The 22,534-nt window shown below is 38.3% G+C and overlaps 1 protein-coding gene across 1 annotated transcript in view; it reads left to right on the top strand.

The window, feature by feature from the left end:
- Positions 1 to 22,534, top strand: part of Pkib (cAMP-dependent protein kinase inhibitor beta) — a 100,207-nt gene that overhangs the window by 59,167 nt on the left and 18,506 nt on the right. The window contains exons 3-4 of the mRNA XM_041654170.1: positions 2,671 to 2,738; positions 18,439 to 18,550. Coding sequence (XP_041510104.1) covers positions 18,466 to 18,550 — 85 coding nt within the window. The 5' untranslated portion in view covers positions 2,671 to 2,738; positions 18,439 to 18,465. The remainder of the gene's footprint in view (positions 1 to 2,670; positions 2,739 to 18,438; positions 18,551 to 22,534) is intronic.

Genomic DNA, 22,534 nt, shown 5'->3' with positions numbered 1-22,534 from the left:
TTTTGTATGTGACATTAGTCAAAAAGAAGTTAGGGAGGAAATGATTGTTCTATTCTTATTTCATGTGTTTGTCTTGTGGACAGAGTAGGCAAAGAAATATAACATTAAAACTAAATTTAATTTTAGCCAAGTAATGATTGGTCACACCTTTAATCCCAGTATCTGGGAGTCAAAGGCAAATGGATTTTTGAGTTGTAGGCCACCTTGATCTGTAGAGTAAGTTTCGGGTCAGCCAGGGCTACACAGAGGAAAAAAAACAAAATAAATGAAACAAACAAGCAAAAAAGCAACCCTAAACTTAATTCTAGAAAGGTCATAAAATTATAGAGATTTTAACTAGCATTTAAAAAATGCAAACAGTGGGCCAAGTGGTGGCGGTGCACGCCTTTAATCCCAGCACTCAGGAATAAACAGTGGGCCAAGTGGTGGTGGTGCACGCCTTTAATCCCAGCACTCAGGAGTCAAAGGCGGGCAGATCTCTGAGTTCAAGGCCAGGCTGGTTTACAGAGAAAGTTCCAGGACAGTCTCCAAAGCTACACAGAGAAACTCTGTCTGTTTCAACTGCAAGCAGCAATGCATGGTTTTATCATGTGACTTCATAACGTATTCCCATTTGCCTCTTCTGCTAGATCTTTGTCACGGAGCATATGCAAATGGTTAGAAAAGGATAGTGGGGTTATGAGATTTTTTATTTTGGATTTTTAGTGATGTATATAGTAATTATAGTCTATAAATATTTAAGTTTGCAAATTGTTGTCTTCTTGTTACTTCCCATATGACTGTTTCGTCATTTATTTTTCTCTTCCTCTTCTCACTTCCTCTTATTTGGCCTACAAATGTAAAACTACTAAAGGGAAGCCATCCCTTAGTGAGTGGAACAGTAAGAAACCATTTGAGAAGTGGGGTAGAGGAACGAAACTAAAAATGTCCTCTTACTACTTTTAAAATTCTCACAAGGTAATAAAATACGCAGTCAGGCAGCTGTAAGTCTCAAAAGAACCTCACACACCTTGGCGTTCAACAAATTATTTATTGCATTCCTTCCACAATCCGCGAAATATTGTGCTAGAGATAAGACAAATGAGTCACTGTTCACGCCCTCGAAAGGTTTTTAAAAAGAAAAAACAAAGAACAAAACAAAAGCTAGCATGAGAATAAAGGCAGTCACCGAGAACAATTTATAATTTATAATGCATGGGATAGTTTGTGTTCTACCTAGTCTGAAAGAGATGTGAAAGGATTCTGGGAAGGGCTGCCCAAGTTGACCTAGAACAGATGAATAGATGCTAACAAGGGGTGAGAGAAAATTGAGGGTAAAGAGCCTCAGCCACAAAGGCAAATATACACCCACTGCCTTGGAATAACATTCGAGTTTTAGTATTGGGGCATATTTGACTGGAGTAAAAACCAAGGAAAAAAAGGAGAGTGAAGGTAAGTCCTGCAGGATGGCTTACACCAAGTGAAGACTCTTGAGCTTGATTACATAGTGATAGTAAGCCTGGAAAGGAATGAACAGATTTGCTGTGAAATGACTTCACCCAAAATGTAGGTAAAGATTGAACCTCCAGGAAGCAAGCATGCAGATTGCTGAAACAGTATAGAAAGGGTGAATTTCACACTGTCCTGTGACAAAAGGAACATGCAAAACACCCCATTTCTATGAGTGGCTAACGTGAACTGGTACTGGAAAGTCATATCCCTACAACTTTACATCCTATTGGTATAGCATGCTTAAGCCAAGAGCCAGGGGCCATTCTGTGAAGAGGAACTGAGTGTATGCAATCTGTTTTTATAGCTGGAATGAAGATGGCTCCTTCTCTGTGGTACTCATATCTGTGCTGGGCACTTGGATACAATGTGTCAGTCTCTCTTACATTTCTGGCTCCTGTGGAAGAATACCTGAGAGAAACAACAATCTGAGAGAAACAAGATTTCTTTGGGGCACCAGCTAGAGGGATACAGTTTATCAGGGCAAGAAACACAGGGGTAGTTGGAGTCATCATAGGAAGTGAGAGCTGAAGGCACAGATAGTTAACACATTGTTGAAAAAGAAGAGTTGACTAGGTGGACCCAGATCAGACTATAACCCTAAAGTCCACTCCCAGTAACCTCCTCTCTCCAGCTGGGTCTCACTTCCTACAGTTTCAATAGCGAGCACCACCACCATCCAGGGACCAAAGTTCAGAGGCGCGAGCCTGTGGGAGACATTTCACATCCGCTCCAAATGCGCTACACGAGGGCATGTTCTAAATGTGAGATGGATATCCACAACTTCTCAAAAATATAGCAATGTCACGTGTTTTCTTACATGATCTTTCTGTGGGTGAGTGCAAAACTGTTTACTGTCGTGTGTTGTGTCTGTGAGATGAATTTTTTCTCAACTTGCCTTTGATCAGTGCTGATGCACTAATTACTCCATAGATGTTATAACTAATAATCTTAGGTACATCTGGTGTTGGGAATGAAAGCCCTTTGAAGTTTCAGCACACAGTGTCATTGACTCAGAGGTTCTACTTTTCCTAAGGAAGCCGGGAAAATCATAATGTTTATTAGTTTAAACCTGTTTCAAAAACACAGTCAAAATATTCAAATTTCATTATTAACTTAATTATTCTCCTTTTCGTTCTCCAATGAGTATTTCTTCTCTCCCTTTTTGTTTTCCATTTTCAGGAAAGAAAGAATTTTGGCATCGCCCTTCACCTCTCTTAGAAATAACAGCACATTTTAATCAGAGATTTGTAAGTATCCTTTCATGTTTCTCTACTAAAAAAATTAGATATTGACTTGGGGAAAGAAATAGCTCCTTTGTTTGACCAAATATAACCACACAATATGAATGGGCATAAAAATTTGAAAAATCGACCTCTCTTCAAAGACAGCAACAAAATATTATAAATGAAACCAAACACAATCAGAAATCACTTACCACATGTATGTACAGCTAATGAATATAACATTTATTCTTTGGCCAATTCTTCTTTTTTGATGACATTTTCATAGTGTTTTTCTCTTATGTGTATATGTTTTCACATATGGATGAGGCTGGCATGTTACATATTGATCTAATGAGGTACCTTATGTAAACATATTTTAGAAAGTTTATATCACAGGTAAGAAGGAAGAGAAAAAAAGAAAGGGCATGAATACAGGAAAGAGAAGAATGTTTATTCATTTAAAAGTCATATGACTCGTATTGTTCATGCTTAACAGTTTTAGTAGGTTTTTTAAAAGCTCATGATGCATCTCACATACTAAGGTTTGTTCAGTTTCAACACATTTTTAAAAGCCTACTACTCTGTCATAACAATTGTGTTTGATGGGTCAGTTCTGGATCTGGCAATCTGACAGGACCCATCCTGTTCTACTTAGTGAAGAGTTGAAGATAAGTAAACATATTTACAGATATGTTTTTAGGTAAATTTAGAGGAACCAGTAAGAGAAAAACAAATAGAAATCTTTCCTCCAAATGTTATCTGCAATGATAGTATTTTCACTCTTTATTTTTTAAAAGAAAACTATGGGTTTAATAAGGCTATTTTTATTTATCACTAAAGCCAAAGATGAGTGGATATACATTAAGTTAGAGAGTGCAGTTCCAGGGACCATAGTGTAAACAGACATCAAGAGAGCAAGGCCACTCACCAGCATCCTTACTAGCTGGGAAACCTAGACAGCATATGCCTGCGTTTCAGAGCGATAAATATCTGTATGTGAGGGTTGTTAGCTGAAATGATCACTGCTGGATCTTTCTATGATCCAGTGAAATCCTCGAATCACTGTTACTTACTAGTTAATATTGATTTTATCTTGGCTAATCTATAGTTGCTATAATAACCTTACCATTTGCAGGGTAGCCAATACAACCAGTCAATAGGCACTTGACATATTTCTAGCTGCCTCATCAGATAAGTTTTAGTAAATTATTTATTTCAAAGGGCGTGTTCAGCTCTTAAACATTCTATAGTGGTGTGATCTGTTTCCTAGTTATGTGTGATGATTTTGGGGTTCTAATCCATCTATTTATTAATTTTCTAATCTTCTGGAAATTACCTGAACTTTCTGATGATGGTTCATTTTGACAGTACAAGGCACGCTATGGAATTGATTCGATAGGTTGTGATAGGAACCAAGTCAAATAACGAAGCAGTGCTACATAGAAATGAAATATGTCGACATTACTATCATATTTCCCCATCTTTCCTATGTCATTTTCATAAATTTTGAGCTTTTATCCGGTGATGATGTTCCTTAGTAAACATCTATGAACTGTTTTATGTGTTAAGTTGGTCTCTGTAAAGTCTTCGAGAAAACTGTTTCAGGACAGGTGCTTGGCCACACTTCCCAGTGCTTTCAGCAAACATCTAAGACACTGGAAATGCAAATTGATCTGTGTGCCAGACTTTGAGAAAGATGCCTTTCCTTTCATGGTGATTCTCGAACTACTTGGTCATTAATATTAAAGAAAATGTTTTTGTTTGGGCTTTAAGGAATCGGTGTCCCTAGATACTGTCCTCCTGAAATGTCCTGATTTAGCAGATTGAGTAGCAGCTTAAAAAAAAAAAAAAAACCTGTCTGATTTCTATATTTTGAATCACATCCTCACTTCGTCCCTAGGTCTTGGGACAGAAAGCTATGCATATGTCTGGCCTGTGTGAGTAAGGGGATATATTTATGTTTGCCAGGTCCAGATAACGTGGAAGGAGTGAAAGACTTGTGTTGCGGATGTCTAATAAAAGCCAGGAGTGAAGCACACTAGATGGCAGAGTTTCTCAGCTAAAAAGGACTGTGGATACTGTCTAGTTTAAGTCTCTTACTCATGGAGGAGGGAAGTACCTTAACCTTTTGCCCAAGGTCACAGCAGAAGAGAGGGATTAGAATTTCTGCCCCCAACTTCACTCTATTCCTGTTGTACTATTAATACTAGGCTGGCTCTGCCTCTACCATTTCAGGAGCAGCGAACACAGGTGAAACCAGTTTCTCTATTACTGAACTGGACTTCTGATCAGTCTTGCAGTGAAAAAGTAGAAAGTGCTCTTTGAGACAACTTTTCTGTGCAAGTATCCACCTGTAAGAGTGTCTTCCATAGGAACATCACTTAGCAAGGATGCCTCTGAGACCCAAGAGAGGCAGGCTGTGTCTCTCATGTCCACCTCTACTGTTGCTGTCCTGCCTCTTATGCTGTGCTTTTTCTCAAGGTCCCTGGCTGTGCTTTTTTCTAAGAAAAAAAAAATAGCCAGGAGGAAGACCATGTTTCTAAAGAGAGATGAACACCTCTCAAGATGAGCAGAAGTGACCAGCTAACCCGTCCTGGGTTGTCTCAACATTAATGGGTCGTCCACACTGACTCCATTGTCACACGTAGTCTCCTCAACTTTGGGAGGTTTTGTTTTGTGTCTAAGCAGAGGTTTAGACAGCTTATGTGCTCACCTAAGGTTTTATTTAAGAAACAGAAGCACCAAGATCAGGTGACAAACCATTGCAAAGCCTGTGGATCTCATGTTTTGTCACTGATTGTTTTTAGCTCTGCCACATATAATTCTGTGAAAACGGGTCAATTTTAAATGCAAATCACTTGAGATTTTATGGATTGTTAAGTTGGAGACATGAGCTACATTGTTAATTATTCTCACCTCTCCTTTAGACTACTGCAATGTTCTCTAAACTCTTAAATTTTAAGAACACATCAGCAAGCCTTACGGATCATCTGTCTCTAATTCACTAACTCTGGAATTACAAGTGAATACCACCATGCCTGGCATTTATTTAAACATGGGTTTTGGATATTCAGCTCAGATTCTGGTGCTGAGAGAGAGGGCTGAGTTATCTCTTCAGATCCTGTAAACTCATTTCTTTATTTGCATGTGTGTATATGTGTGTGTGCCGTATATGTGTGTTCGTGTGAGTGTGTTTATGTGACAAATTACTCATGGATTATCTTGTTTTCTTCTGACTGGCTGCCTTTAACCACGTCCATTAGTTCATATCAATTCCTGTAAATCGTAGAAAAGAAAGTGGACTATGTATGTGATCATCTAGAGCAGAGGGACACGCAAATTTCTTATGTAAAGTATCGATCACCATCTTAAAACAAATCTACTAAAATATTTCTAAACATTTCAAAAATCTGTAACGCACTGGTTAATTTTAATATCAACAGGTCGTCACTAATATGTATTATGAAAAAGTTGTTATTTTTTTTCTCCATCACAGGATCATTGTAGTCAGTACAATCCAGTGTACTAAGGAGGAGATTATGCAAAAATGAGGGCAATAAAAAGGAGTTATAGTTTTTAAAAGACTACAAATTTCATGTATAGTGCTAATTATTATGTGTATATTAAAATAGAGAGATGAATAACCTATGTTTTGCAAATAAATCTGAAGGTAAGTTAAAAATGATTAAATGAAAGAGAAGAATTTTAGATTCTAAAGCAAAATGTCCATCTTATTTGGCCTCAGCTGAAAAATACTGTGAATACAAAGAAATACTTATTTCCTGCTATAACTAGTTTACTTTAATATTGAAAGACACCTTCGAAACATGTTTCAAGTTCTATAAAGCTTTCTAGAATTTACTGTGGAACTGGCTTAGAATTTTAGTCATGGCAATCAACAGTACTTTAGAGTTTAGAGGCTTTGTGAGGAGATGGAAGGAACATCAGCTTTCTCTCTGTGACCCCTAAACATTTGCTGAAGAATGCTATGCATGATTGCATTTAAAAAAGAAAAATTCGAGCTCTTATGCTGTTTTTCATTCTTCCATATGCTGGACTAGGGGCTACTGAAAATGCCGGAAATGTTCCTCTTTGCATATTTGCATATAGTCAGAGTCTCACAGACCCCAGCATTTGAGGATTCCAGGCTTTCTGAAATCCCTGTTTTCTAGGGCACAGTGTGTATCTGGGAATTTAAAACTGAACTGCTCTTGGACTAAAAGCCTCAGGGACAATGGACTGATGAAAAGGGAATTTGTACCAAAACATTTTTATTCAACACAAATAAGAGCCATCGTGCACATGATAATTATATTAAGCTTATGCTTTTGATGCAAATAAGATATAATTTTAGTAAATTTTAGTAAAAAGACTTCCAAATTCTAAACTGTTAAGGTTATTACAGTTAGTATATTTAGTCCATAGGTCTTAAAGTGAAAGCAAATTGATTTTCAAATGCTTGGAACTTAATTAGACTGTGGTTTAGCCATTTTGTTCTTTCTTAGCAATCTGCTATTTCCAATGAGTTGCTAGAAAGTCTAGGTTTGATTCAAGTAGGTGTGTGTAACACAAGTGTCTTAGGGTTTCTATTGCTAAAATGAGACACCATGACCAAAAAGCAAGCTGGGGAGGAAAGGCTTTCTTTGGCTTACATTTCAGCTTTGCTGTTTGTCATGGGAGGACAGGAACTCAAGGAGGGAAGGAACCAGGAGGCAGGAGCTGATGAAAAAGTCATGGAGGAGTGTTGTTACTGCCTTGCTCCCCATTGATGGGGGAAAGTCATCTGTCTATTTGTTATTTTCATTGGTTAATAAAGAAACTGCCTTGGCCTTTGATAGGACAGAAAATTAGATAGGCAGAGTAGACAGAACAGAATTCTGGGAGAATAAAAGCTGAGTGAAGCAGTCGCCATAGCTCTCCAAGATGAACGTAGGTTAAGATCTTCCCTGGTAAGCCACCTCATGGTGCTACGCACATTATTAGAAATGGGTTAAAGCAAGATGTGAGAGTTAACCAGTAAGAGGCTGAAACTAATGGGCCAAGCAGTGTTTAAAAGAATACAGGAACACAGCCTGCCGCTTCATACTACACCCCATGACTTGCTCAGCCCGTTTTCTTATAGAACTCAGGATCACCAACTCAAGGATTGCATCACCCACAAGCACTAATTCAGAAAATTAAGGTTGTATTTTATGGAAGTATTTTCTCAAGGTTCCCTCTAATCAGATAGCTCTAATTTTTGTGTTAAATTGACATAAAACCAGCCAGTACAATGAATCAATGAGATCACAGGTAGTAGCTACTTATTTACTAGAAAGAAAACTAAAGACACATAGGTATTCCTGCCTACAATGCAAACATCGAGGGGGCATTACACAAAACAACCAAGGAAACTGATGCTTAAAGTGGTTAAGAAATTCCCTCATGGGATAAAACCGGACTCTCTGAGCATGGCGAACAATGAGGGCTGATGAGACGCCAAGGACAATGGCACGGGGTTTTGATCCTACTTAATGTGCTGGCTTTGTGGGAGCCTAGCCAGTTTGGATGTTCACCTTCCTAGATATGGATGGAGGCGGGAGGACCTAGGACTTACCACAGGGCAGGGAACCCTGACTGCTCTTTGGACTGGAGAGGGAGGAGGAGAGGAGTGGGAGGAGGGGGAGAAGGGTGGGAGGAGGGGGAGGGAAATGGGAGGCTGGGAGGAGGCAGAAACTTGTTTTTTTTTCTTTTCTCCTTTTCTCAATAAAAAAAAAAGAAAGGAGTGGTCTGACCAAGGCATGGCGGCATACATCTTAGTGAGGCAAAGACAGGTAGGTCTCTGTGAATTTCAGACTAGCCGGGTCTCTATCTTTCCAGGTCAGCTAGGGCAGCATAGTAAGATCCTGTTCACCCTGCCAAAGCCTGTTCTGAGCTTTCGGTCACAATATGTTCGCAGTGAGAGTTCTGTTTCTGTGTTTCCACTTACTGCACACAGATTTGTGAAAGCAAATTGTTACTCTGTGTAACTTCGCTTCCTCGTTCATTTGATAAGCATTTACTGAATAAATAGTGTGCACCAGGCACGCCTCTAAACAAACAAACAAACAAACAAAAAAAGAAATTCCCTCATGTTGTGGATCTGGTTGTACTAGAAACACAAGCCTAATATCCTTTCCGGACTTGAAAATAGGTAGAAGACAAAATTTTGTTGATTCATGGAACATGTATCCCACCTTTAAAAAAAAAGATACTTGTTTTCCATTAGTTAATTGGTGGAAATGCTACCATTAATGAGTTGGGTCATTTAGTTTAGAGTATAAACCTGTACATGAATGAATGAGTGAATGAATGGTTTCCCAAAAGTTGGTTTGGATAGGATGAATTAAAAGGGGATCTCTAAACCGCTAGAGCAGAAAGATGCATATCAATGAACAAAGTTAAGAAAGAGGGTAGGGTATACAGTTGATCTGGGAAAATCTGACCAAGAAAAACTCTTAAAAATTGTGATAAGGGTGGGGAAGGACTCAGTTATCTTTAAGGGGATAGCCATGGGGAATTTGACCATGCTTCAATGACCACATGTGCAACACAAATTGGACTTGTTTTTGGTTGATGAGGGTCATAGGGTTAAGGGGGCAGACCTGAGAGGACTGGGGAATGAATGTGGCTGGGGTACATTATGTGAAATTCCAAAATAATCAATAAAAATATTATGTTGGGGAAAGAAAGGACAACGATCACATTGATCAGATATTGAGCTTCATCTTTTAATTAAAGCATGCCTGAGGCAGTATAGAGTGTTCATGGAGTGTCTTCTTCACTTCTTTCACACATTCGTCCTCAGACTCTCTCTCTTATGAAGCTGGTAAATATCGACCTCATTTCCAAATGTTTCTTCTGATTTGTTTGATTCGGGTAAGCAAACGTGTAGAGTAAAACTTGTGAAACTCTAGTTAAATGCATGAGATCTTTTCTGTATTGCCTTTTGCTTTCTCCATCTTTTATATCTCTGAGAGAGCCAAAGAGATCTCAGTCAATAGATTCAAGATGGCAAGGCTCCCTTCCAGCCAAATGAGCGTCTCTGAGCAACGTTTTCTGTGAGCAACTCTTTTTCGTCTCTTACTGAAGACCCTTGTAGGGTCAGGTGATTATTTTCTAGTTTGTTTGCTTGGTTTTGTTGTTGTCGTTGTTGTTGATGGTATTTTCTTCACTTATTATAATTCAAATAGATTTGGGGTAATTTTCCTATTCCAAAGTTCTTCGTTATCCTTAAACAAATGTCATAGGATGTCAGTGAAGAATTTGAGTGTAAACAGAGTGGTAGGAAAACTCAGAGTGTCTTTCTTCCTTCATGCAAGTGACCTAGAAAACAAATGTAGAATGCTTAAAATAGCAACAAATGTTGTATTCTTGTGTCAGATTCACTGAAAACTTCCTGAATATAAAGACAGGCTTTTCAAATGAGAGCAGCAGAAGATCAGTGGATATGAAGTTCAGTTGGAGTGTGCCCCTCAATCTTTGATGTCCATGGCCGATGCTTAGAAAATATTTGCTCTTGCCTCCCAGGAAACTATGTCTCTCCAGAAGGAAAAAAGTATCCTACATAATACTTAGTGACAACGATATTAAGCTGTTTTATCAGTGTGCCTCATACTTGCTCATGAGAATGAAAGGTAGCAGAAACCAGAGGAAGACACCAACATATATCCTGATATATGTAAAAAGAATAACAAAATTTTATTTTATAATTTAGTTCAATTTTTAATTTACTAAAAGGAAAATTTTACTTAGGTCTGAAACTGAGCTCGTAGGTCTCCAGGGCTGAGTATGCGCATAGCTTGTCATTGCGAATACCACCTATTATAACCTGCTAAATGAGTGACATATCCTCTTAGATGTGAAAACCAATTAATCAATGCAGTCTGGAAAAGGTGGAGAAGAGATTACAAGATGCAGTGAGAAAGATGTAATGACTTGAGCTGTATTCTAATTCAGTTCTCAAACCTGTTAGCCTCAATTACCTACAGAGTTAAGAATACAGATGATACTAGACTGTCTAAATCCAAAGCTCCGTGGAATACAGGGAACTCTGCTTTGATAAGAACTGTCGTCATTGACGGTTATACACAAACAAATTAGACAAACACATTCTTCATTCTTCTGGCATAAGATTAATCCTCAGCAAATAGGGTTTCTTTGGTTTTGGTTTTGTGGAGGTTTTTTTTTTTTTTTTTCTTTCGCTCCTCCTGTATGTCCCCTGGCTCTCACATTAAGATTTTAAAAAAGATCTCAGGAAGAGCTAATTTGCTGTAAATTCTGTTTGCCAGGCTCCAGGCAGGCAGAGGTGGGATGTAATTTTCAGAGACCTCATTTTATTTGTCTTCTCCTTTTTACAACTTAATCAAGTGCAAAGGTGAGAATCCAGTTCAACACAGAAGAAAGAAGAGGCATTGATTTACACTGCCTGGCATCAGGAGGGAAATGATTCTGTTAGCAAAGCTATAAAAAATAGTATCTAAAGGCTACGAAATTCGACGAGGTCAATGTTAGGGCAGATGGAAGGAGAAGAGTGGCTGGTCATTCAACAGCTAAGGTTAAAGGATATTTAGGCTGAGGCATATGTAGCTGGGAGAAGGCCACAAATTCTTCATAATATGTTTCACAGGGAAATTGCAGGACTTTGGAGAGCATTTCAGGTGGATTTGCCTTACTATATAGAAATGACTCAAAGGACAGGCTAGTAGCATGTGGCCCCCAACTGTCTGCTATTGTGAGTGCATCAAACAGTGGTTTCCTTTATTGCATTATTTGTGTCTTTTCTTCTTTTCAAGAGAAAATGTCTTTTATAAGACGTAAATCATTTTAATATTCTAATAAAAAGCCATAAGGATAAAGTACACCAAGAAAACTCTAAAATAACATTTGAAAAACTCTTAAGTTCATTAAAAATAAAAGTTCACATTGGCCTCATACTGTTTTTAATGAGTAATTTCTGTTACTTATTTTGAAAAGAAAATAAGGTTGAAGGTAATATTAACTCACCCAGTCATAGCATAGTGATTAAATTATATAGAAGTTTATACCATAAATTACAAGAGTTTTCTATTGATTCTATGAAAGAATTTTAATGAATATGGAAGTATGTTATTCCCATATATAAACTGTATAATAGTTAATGAGGAGCATAAAGAACACATATTATTTTCAAAATTATATTTTTCAGTTCTATGACCTATATTTTTAAGAGTAAAAAAAATTAAGAGTAAATTCAAATCAAAGTTTTTGAATCAGACGAGTTGCTTAAACAGTATTTTGAGTATAAAGCACTATGGCAATGGGGCTGCAGAGATGCCTCAGTGGTTCTCGCAATGGGCCTGAATTCAGTTTGGCAATTTGCAACTACCTATAAGTCTAGCTCCAGGGTTATAATACTCTTTTGGCTTCCATGACCACTGGCATGCAAACAAACACACACAAATACACTACAGTTAAACAGACGTACACACACACACTAATACAATATAATATAATAAAGTAGAAATACTGTAGAGAGTATTGGGATCACAGAAGGACAATACTTTGTTTGAGGAGATTCATGCGTGTGACAAATGGATGTACTAAGTAGGTTTTAGGAGGCTTATTTCTAAATTAAGCTATTTCTATTTCATATTAATATCATCCAATTTTATAAAGGTCAATGGAAACTGGATAGAACATAATGAAATCACTAAAAACCCATGTTCTGGAATTACACATAAGAAATTTAAATCCTAACACAGGGCAAGATTCTTTTTTTTTTTTTTTAGATTTATTTATTTATTATGTATACAACATTCTGCCTCGATGTATGCCAGCACGCCAGAGGAGGGCGCCAGATCTCAGTACAGGTGGTTGTGAGCCACCATGTGGTTGCTGGGAATTGAACTCAGGACCTCTGGAAGAGCAGCCAGTTCTCTTAACCTCTGAGCCATCTCTCCAGCCCCAGGGCAAGATTCTTAACGTCTAGAAAATTCAGTTTTACTCATCTCACACTTAAAAGCTTTCTCTTTCTCCCATGCACGCATGCGCGCGCGCACACACACACACACACACACACACACACACACTCATATTTGCAGCAATAATCAAATGAAATAATGCAATAAAGCAATATACAGCCTATAGACAAATAGAAAGCACCTGCCTAACTAAAGGCCCAGTGAAGAAGAGCTGCTAAATTTGTATGACTGATAACAATTTAATTATTAACTGAGATTTCTTTACTGGTTAAACCTCCTTTAGTGTCTTGCGTGAATACTGTTAGCTGGAAATAATACACACAATCTAGCACAAAAGATCACCCAAGTAACTGACGTTTGTTAAGTGAAAACAAAGAGTGACAGTCATGAGCACCAAAATGGCTTCTGACAATAACCTGACTTCAGCCTTCTGAGATGAGACTGGAGAACTGAGAACAAACCTTAGAGGAGGAAAAGGCAAACAATTACGTAAGAGTAAGGTTTTATGTTTCTGGGAAGAGAAATGAATCATTTACTAGCCAGTGGGAGAATTCATAATCTGAGGAGAACTTGACTATGGAGTATTTGCTGAGGTCCCCAGGTCTCCAGCCCTTTTAATTGAGCAGCAAAGACATATCAATAGAAGTTTTAGTGGGGTTAATAAATCCAAGAGAGAGAATAATATCCTAATTTCCAGGGAAAATTCTAGTAAGGTAGAGAAGTTCCATAAGTACTAGGGCCTTAGAAAGGTAGAGAAGTCATATGAAACAGAGACTCCTAGGTTGATGAGCTTAAAGACCACCTCAGAGTTTCCAGGCTCTTAGAGGAGTGTGGTAGAAACAACAAAATGATTCAATAGGTTTCAAACACTAATATAAGTGGTTTAAACAAACATTAAACTTCATATATCCTAGACTGGGCCACATGCAGCTTTGTATACTTCAAATCAATGTTGGGGTTACATTTGAAACAACTGTAGATCGCAGTGTACAGAATAGGGTAAATTGCACCCCACTGAGGGTTGGTGTGGACACATGATGTATGTAAAACCAACACCTTTCCCCTTTCTATCCTGCAGGCTCTTTTTCAAGGGAGAAGGAAAAGTGGTATGGGTACTATGCGTTGTTTTCATCTGTTCACCCCTATTGAAAGGAAATGCCAAATGCAACTTGACGTTGAAGTCATAAAGCTGAGGGCAGTTCATCAGTTACATATAGTGACAGCCTGGGAATGGAAATGGGCATGGGGAGAACACTGTATATTTTCAGGGCTACAGACAGGCCGGTTTTTATGTGTGATGATGTGCAGATGCCACTGGCTGCTGAGGAAAAGATGTAATTGGTTTGCTCGAACAGTTATACAGGCAGGCAGAGAGTAGAATCCTGCTAATGCAGGGTTTTTAGAAGCGGTGCTTGGTGCCTTTCGTAAGAAAGTGTGTCTGGCTCAGAAACCTTATCTATAGGAAGAGTGGTGAGGGAATGTATGGCTGGACCAGCTGCAGAGTATTGTATCAGATGCTCAGCCTTAAATTTTGGCTTTAAGCCATAATTCATGCCTGACATCAATTTAAGGTGGTTTGTTTTGCTTTTTATGGTTGCTTGATTGGTTAGTTTGGTTTTGTTTCATTTTGTATTGAGATGGGGGTCTCACCATGTTGCCCTGGATGGCCTGAAACATACTATGCAAACCTGGCAGGCTTCAAATTTATGGCAATCCTCCTGAACCTGCCTCTTGAGTTGTGGGATTATAGACATGTGCTATTAAACCTAGTGAACAACAGTTTATAACCAGATGATAACAGAGACTCTTATGAATTGGCAAAAACATCTCTACTTGTATGCAAATCACCCACCTAACAAAAAAGGATAACGTATTTTGAGATGGCAATAAAAAATGTGAACTTTACTACACAGCCTCTTGTCCAGCCAATAATGGCAACTTAGGGACCTGTGTCACTGACATAGAACTCATTATCTCCAGACACCAATCAATGCCTTTGGTGAGAGTGACACTTAGCAGGGTCAGGTGTATCATTTTCCAAGTTGTGTTTTAAATAAAAATTGTTTGGAAAGATCATTAGACTTCTTACCCTGGCTGTCTCCCAAGCCTAAGTATCACTTCGTCTTTATGGGAGATTGAATTCCTACTACATGTCTTCCTCAGGCTCTCAGCCCGAGTATTCTAAATAACATGATTTCCCAGGTTGTTATTGTTGTCTAGGACTCCTAGTCAGATAACAAGTACGGTAAACAGAGACTGCACTTTCATTTCCTGGCTGCCCAGACCTGAATAATCATACAGAAACTCTATTAATTAGAACCCTGTTTGTCCAATAGCTCAGACATATTTCTGTCTAGCTCTTACATCTTAAATGAACCCAGTTCTTCTAATCTTTCTATTGCCACATGGCCACAGCATTACCTCATTTTCTACATGGCTTGTTTCCTTGGTGATGGGCTGACGTCTCCCTTACTTTAAGTTTTTTCTCCTCTATCTGTGCTTGGATTTCCCATCTTGCTATATTCTGCCCTGCCATAGGTCAAAGCAGTTTCTTTATTAACCAATGGTAATAAAAAACATTCACAGTATACAGAAAGAATCCTACATCAGAGTATGCTGTTGTGGTTAAGTTGTAGTGTGAACCTACTAGGAGAATTGTGCTGACCCAGTTCATCCTTTTGAGTATCTGCAAAACAAGAAATTCCCAATGTTTATTACCTAAGGGAAAAACTCTTGGTAATGGTCTACAAGTTGGCAAAAACGTTCAAGTGGGGCCATTGGCCAGGGCATCCAGTGCTTATATGAATGCCTACAATGTTCCCAATAAACCACCCTTTGGCTTTTTCCTTTATTAGAAATGTTTTGACTAGAAGACAAAAATAAAAAACTCTCCATAAAGATCCATTGTGTATAATAGAAATATTACTACTGTATTTATTCAGTTTACCACAAGAAATTTGTCATATTGCTAAGAACATTGAGAAATGGAGGAATTCATGAATGTCATGATGTCTCTCAAATAAGAAAGCAGAGAAGAGATCACCCCTCCTGGGGAAGAATTTGTAAAAATGCCCAGATGTGACTTCATTCTGTATCCGAGTTCCTAGTAGACGTGCCAACCTAATAGGGCACTACTTCAAGAACCCAAGGTAAACAGGTGACTGGGTACTTCTGAGAACAGGTTCAAGTTCTATGAGGTTCTATTCCAAGACTCTCATATAATTTCATGGTTTGCCACTCTACTGGAATATAGTATGAGGCCAAAAAGAGGCATTTTTAAAATTAGATTCTGAAGGGCCATGTGTAGTTATCCTAGCAACCCAGAGGATAGAGGTACCCCGAGAGTGCTGCAAGTATTTTGAGACTCCAGTGAAAAACCTCCTCCAACAAGGCCATTTCTCTTAATCCTTCCCAACCCCTTCTACCAGCTGGGGACCAGGTATCCAAACATAGGAACCTATGGGAGCCATTATCAGCCAAACTATCACAGATGTTAAACTTGGGTTCACTTTGTGGATGAAGAGAATGTCAGTGTCTATTCTTGACAGTGTCTGGAATGAAGGGCACATGGGTTAACCAGTGACTTCAAAGTATTTAGTAGAGGTGGAAGGGCCTTCTACTATGTCTGAGGTAGTGACCCATTTGCTTTTGTAAACTCCTTTCTCACTCCTTTAAAAAAATCATAATATGTAATTTTTTTCTTTTGCAAAGATTGTGTGCACTAGCACTGCTGCTCATGGACACCATAAGTAGCTCAGCTAAGGTGCATCATGTCTCCTTGTATACAAAAGCAACTGTGATCAAGAGGCTGTTGAAATGTGGGGCAAACTCGTCATATTAGTCGGATTAATAGTAGTAAAGTATTTGCAAGTTATTGATTAGGTAAGTCATTACTTTCAATCAGGAGGTTGTTAGATACATGGGCCTTTATGGAATGGGGCCATAAATTAAGATTTTAGAAGCCACTGCAGAACATCATCCTTTGTCCCCCTCCCCACAATGCAAGAATGGGACAAATTAAGACCAATTGAACAAAAAATGGAGAATCAGTGAAGAATCAATCTTTCTCTCACCGACTCTTATATAATAAGTTTTAATCCCTGAAAACACTTTTTTAAATTAAATGAGGCATGTTAATTATGTTAACATGGAATAGAGGTGGTAGAATCAGGATTTCTCATTTTGTCAAATTTATGTCAGAAATTTAATTTTCATTAGGTAAGAATGTCTATGCAGACTATTTGATACTTTAAGGCAGTGTGTTCTGATGACTAAGGCAGTGATAAATTGTTCTGTTTTTGTGCTTAACATATTCCTCCAACACTATAGGAAACAATATGTTCAAATTTAGTAAGTACTTCTGATTCCACAGCTAGCAGGCCTTTATTTTTGTTTTTTTTGTTTTTTGTTTTCCTAGACAGAGTTTCTCTGTGTAGCTCTGGCTGTCCTAAAACTCACTTTGTAGATCAGGCTGCCTCATATTCAGAAATGCACCTACCTCTGCCTCCCAAGTACTGAGATTAAACGAAGGCACCGCCACCATACGCACAAAATGATTTTTTGTTTACCCACATATATGTCTGTCTGAGGGTATTGGAACTCCTGGAACTGGAGTTGGAGATAATTTTAAACTGCCTTGCAGGTGCTAGGAATTGAACTCGTGTCCTCTAGAAGAGCCGTCAGTGCTCTTAACCACTGAATTATCTTTGCATTCTTCCTTAGACTTATTTAAAGTCATAGTAAGTTACCAATTGGTACATTTCAGGAGATATCATTGTAAATTTTGAACCTATATTCTGAAGACACAAAAAAAGATCAGAGCTCTTTTCCTTTTGATCTACAAACTTTTTCAGGTAAGTTTTAAAATTCCAGTCAGGTTAGCTTGTGTAGCTTTGATCAGAGGTCCCCCCCCCACCCCCGTTTTCCTTTTTCTGTATTTAGGTTTTTAACTTTTATCTTTTAATCATTTTTTGTGGTGGTCATGCACTGAATATATTTGATAAAGGTGGTTGGGGAGGGTCCTCTTCACCTCTGTCATATTTATAAGTTCTTCCTGAAATCAGTATCTTCATGTTCACAGGTCTGCCTCATGGTTATTGTTAATTTGTATGTTTAAAGTTTGGATTCAAACCCTGCACAAGGTCTCACAAGGATGCCAAGCATTTGTCCTGCTGCATGCCATGGATGTTTCCTTTAACTCTAAGGATTAGGATCTTTGTTGCTAGAGAAACACTGTCACTAATATGGTGCTGGGAATAAATGCTAGATTATGACTCAAACTTGACTAAAACCACCTTCCACAATAGCCCCAAAATTCCTATTACATGGGCAAACCCTTTCTCTTTCTCTTTTTCATCACCATTTTTAAATAAAAAAAAATCTGCGATAATTTTTTCTTTCTAATCAGCAGCATTTTATACTTTTGTCTCTACCTAACCATCTGTTGCACAGACTTTTGGTGGTTATGGGGAAATATTCAGGACCTTATTGGTCTGTATTAAAAGTGGCTGTTTTTTCCTCAAAGGATTCCTAGCTCGTCTTCCTGGGTAGAGGTCCACATCCAGAAAAGTCCTAAGTCTATGGCTTGCATGGGGTCTTGGGCTTGTGATTGTGACTTAGCTTTTTGGTGTGCTTTTAGGCAACAGTGTGGAGTCCAGGGAATATTGGCAATGGGTTTTGCATCCCAAGATTGGTTGAGTGCCAAATGCGCCTTCCTCTCCCTATCCCCTTTTTGTTTTCATCAGCACCTGGGCCACAGGCCACGGGCCACCATGGATGTGAACCTTGATGCCCTTGGGGGTCAAAAGGAAACAAGTGACAGCAGCAAGGGAAGCGACAGCCCAGGAGTCCAGCAAGGTCACTACCCCTGCATGAACAACAACTGGAATGCCATGCTTGATTCTCTGCAGGATGGTGGTCTTCTTCCTTTCCACAATCTTACAAAGGGTTGTCCTTTGGCTTGTCCCTGGTACTCACAATTACAAACATCTGTATTGTAACCTCAAGTAACCCATGGCAGTCACCAGGATAGACACAGTGACCAGAGAACTCTAGAGTGAATCATAGAAAGTAAGGCTGAACTTCTACTTGGTCAGGGTACTGCCCTTTTGTTGGAAAGAAGCTGCTTGTTGGTTCCCGGCTGCTCAGCCCTGAAATAATCACACAGAAACTACATTATTTAAAACACTGCCTGGCCCATTAGCTCTAGCTTCTTATTGGCTAATTATTACATATTAATTTAACCCATCTCCATTAATCTGTGTATTGTCACATGACTGTGGCTTACCGGCTAAAGTTATGGCATCTGTCTCTGGCAGGGCTCCATGGCTTCTCTATGATTCTGCCTCCTTTCTCCCAGCATTCAGTTTAGTTTTTCCCATACTGCCTTAGTTCTGCCCTATCAACAGGCCAAGGCAATTTCTTTATTCACCAATGGTATTCACAGCATACAGGGTCCCACATCACTGAGCAGAAGCCTCAGTAAAAGAAGTGTTTAACCTGATACCATGTGACATCACCTTGAACACAAGAGAATTGTTGTATGGAAAGAGACAATAATGGTTGATAGAAACAACATGCTACCACATAGCCCACAGCTCAGAGTCTCCAGCAGTTAAAGGTCCTGTTTCAGCTCTTGGCTTATTTCAGAACCAGCTACCCAAGTGCAGTTACTTTATCATAACTAGATATTCTTTAGATATCAATGCTTTGAAGGCTATGTAATTCCTAACACCAGTAATTTGCATTTCTTCCTGTTCACCTCATTGGTGAGGCAGAGATGTCCTCTCTGAGAACCTGGCAGTGGTTGAACACATGGATCATTGAACAGACAATATCCACAAAAGTTTGGGATCACAAATGCTCATAGGACAAGGCCAAGAACACTGGAGGCCAAACAAAGACTTGAAGAGGTTGGAGTGAATAACCAGGCGCTGTGAACAGTAAAGAGAGAATCCTGTCCATGATTTCCCAAAGAGGTTAAGATTTGCCGTGCACCTACTCGGAGCTAAAGTCTGCTACTAGGGATAAGCAGGAATTGTGCCTGCTCCCCACAATAAGGATGTTTTAACTAGGGTTCCACCATGGCAGCAGAGTGAAGAGAGAAACAGGCCATTAAGTAAAACAAGGCTCTCACCATTTTACCAGAGTTTGAAACAACACAGAAAATCACACCTTAATTTTAATGCCATAGGCCACAGGAAGGAACGAATCCTATAGCTGGTCATGAATTATAGGGAAATGCATGGTGAGAATAAATTTTACTTTCTTTTTTTATTGATTTCTATTGATCTCTACATTTTTCTCTGCTTACCTCCCTGCCTCTCTACTCCCCTTCAACCCTCTCCCAAGGTCCCCATGCTCCCGATTTACTCAGGAGATCTTGTCTTTTTCTACTTTCCATGTAGATTAGATCTATGTATGTCTCTCGTAGAGTCCTCATTGTTGTCTACGTTCTCTGAAATTGTAATTTGTGGGCTGATGTGAAAGTAAATGGTATTATTATTTTGAGCTAAATGACTGTCAAGACTAAGAAGGAAAAATGAGAACCTATGATTTAAAATAAAAACTATTAAACAATATTACATTTATATATTTGAATATCTATAAATGTGCAAATAAAAGGGAAACTTTGCTAGTACTTGGATGTAGAAAAATTGAAATTTAAAACCAGAGCTAACTTTTCTAGAATTATGGACAACTTAGTGACCAAATAAACAAACCCCAAAACTATGACAACCATGAAAACCAAATACACGATATGTTTAACATCAGGATCAAATATTTTTAAAACTCTTTTTTAATTGATAACTATGTTGGCAAATAAGAAAGATAATTTTTCATGAGCTCTGAAGAATAAAAGTTTACAAAGATCAAGGTGAGTGCTAAATGATGCCTCTTTGCTACTCGGTCTCTCTCTCTCCCCCAAACTCTTGAATAAACTTCTGTTTATTCTAGTCTCATTTCAAGTCTAAGGACCAGGATAAATGACTGTTGCTCCAGTCCAAGTCTGAATTCAATGGTAGAGGAAGTCTGATGCTGTAAGTCAAAGACAGGCAGAGGGATCAAGGGTGGGATTAAGGAAGTGCAGTTTTCTGTTACAAAAGGCTTTTCTGGTCCAGATGCTGAAGAATATATTAGCAACAGTGAAAGTGGTGTGTATGTTCATACTGACAGATTATACACTTGTTTTTTATTAAACACCAACTCAGGAGGAATGTCTCCAGTTTAATCTTTTTTCATTATAACCCATACCATAGGCAGTCTCTAAAACTTTATCCACAGAGCGGCTTAAGAAGGCCATTGGTGTCCATAACAATATTCTATTATAGTATTGATAAATTAATGTAATCGGTAGCTAAATACTTTTCATTTAATAAATTACTAATGAGCAACATTTACAGACATTATTTGCTTGGGTCCAATACAGTAAAATAGATTATATTAATCCTACTTTGATGTCAATAGTAGGAAGTTTTCAAAGAACTTAAAAATTTTGCTGGAAGTCAAAAGACTGTAAGGAAGCAATGCAGGATTCAGCTTGAGGAATGTACCCTTTTAGATAATCAGACGCGCAATTTCTCTAGATGGGCTCCTAACCAAATGAAAGGACCCTACTGGAGGCAAGTACTACTTAATGCTGTTCATTTTGTGGAATGGAGTAGTTAAGTATACACACCACTGATCAAAAGTGTGTGTTGAAGTCTTCATTTGAAATGGTTTTCTGTCACATAGGCACAAATCTGAGTTACTTAAGGAGATGGGGAATAGAATCGGAAGACACCTTTAGTGAAAAGAGATAAGTGATCAATAAGAGATATGATTTTTAAATCAAAAAGTTTATCATAAACGATGAATATATATTATAAATATAGCATGCTATCACATGATATATGGTATAAAATGGGTTGCATCGATGAATTTTAAAAAAATAACTCAAGAAGTTAAAAAATATGTAGATTCTTACATTTATTGTTTTGATGTATATGGTACATAGTACATTATTTGATTTGTGTCAGACTGCAATTTTTCATTTCAAAGATGAATGCATATGTATATATATATTATAAAAGAGTTCTGAAATGAGAGTGTGTGATTTAAAGTGCTCACACTTAAATTGCTGCCCTAAGTTGTCTTTGTGGCTGTAGAGCAGGTGCCCTATAGCTTTTGTTGATGATGTGTCCCTCAGAGTAATCCTGTGTTTAGGAAAGAAACCCAGAGGAAAAAGGCTGAATCTCCCCCCCCCCCCCCACTGAGAAAAAAATTGTAATAAAGGGGACCCTTGAAAACTCTGGAACTGATCTAAAGTGTTGGGGGTTACAAGTGTACAGAAGACAGCTGATAATTGTATGATGTTTACTATAGGTCAATAAGTTTGTCCAGTTTAACGTTAATGAATCCCATTCAGGGAAAATTTGTTTCAGAGCATGGAGCTATTGAATGCCTGTCTGAGGACAAAGGTTGATGCTGTAAGAGTTTTGCATTAATTATGACTCTGTGAAAACTGGATTTACAATCTTATGTTTTTATCTTATTCTTTAGCTGCTTCTAATCTTTACTATGCATGTTGGAAGCAAACTTTACCACTTTCTCACTCACACTGGGTGTAGGTCTCAGCTTCTAACTCACATTTGCTTAGTGACTTTATTAAACGATGATTTTCCAGTTTTCACACAAAAGAGAGGAGTGCAAAAACATTTCTAGTGCAGCTATGATGGCATTTTAACTTCTCCTTCTCTCCTTTCTACTGATCTCATCACTCATTGCGCACTTTAAAGCTATCTCCTTAGCAGAGAAAGTGATCCATATGAAGACAGTGGATATAAGTCATAAGGATTCGAA

This window comes from Microtus oregoni, unplaced genomic scaffold, assembly GCF_018167655.1.
Source record: "Microtus oregoni isolate MIOR12 unplaced genomic scaffold, Mior012 000006F_ref0000085, whole genome shotgun sequence".
Classification (NCBI taxonomy): domain Eukaryota; kingdom Metazoa; phylum Chordata; class Mammalia; order Rodentia; family Cricetidae; genus Microtus; species Microtus oregoni.
Note: the sequence above shows the minus strand (reverse complement) of the source record. Positions and strands in the feature narration are given on the sequence as shown.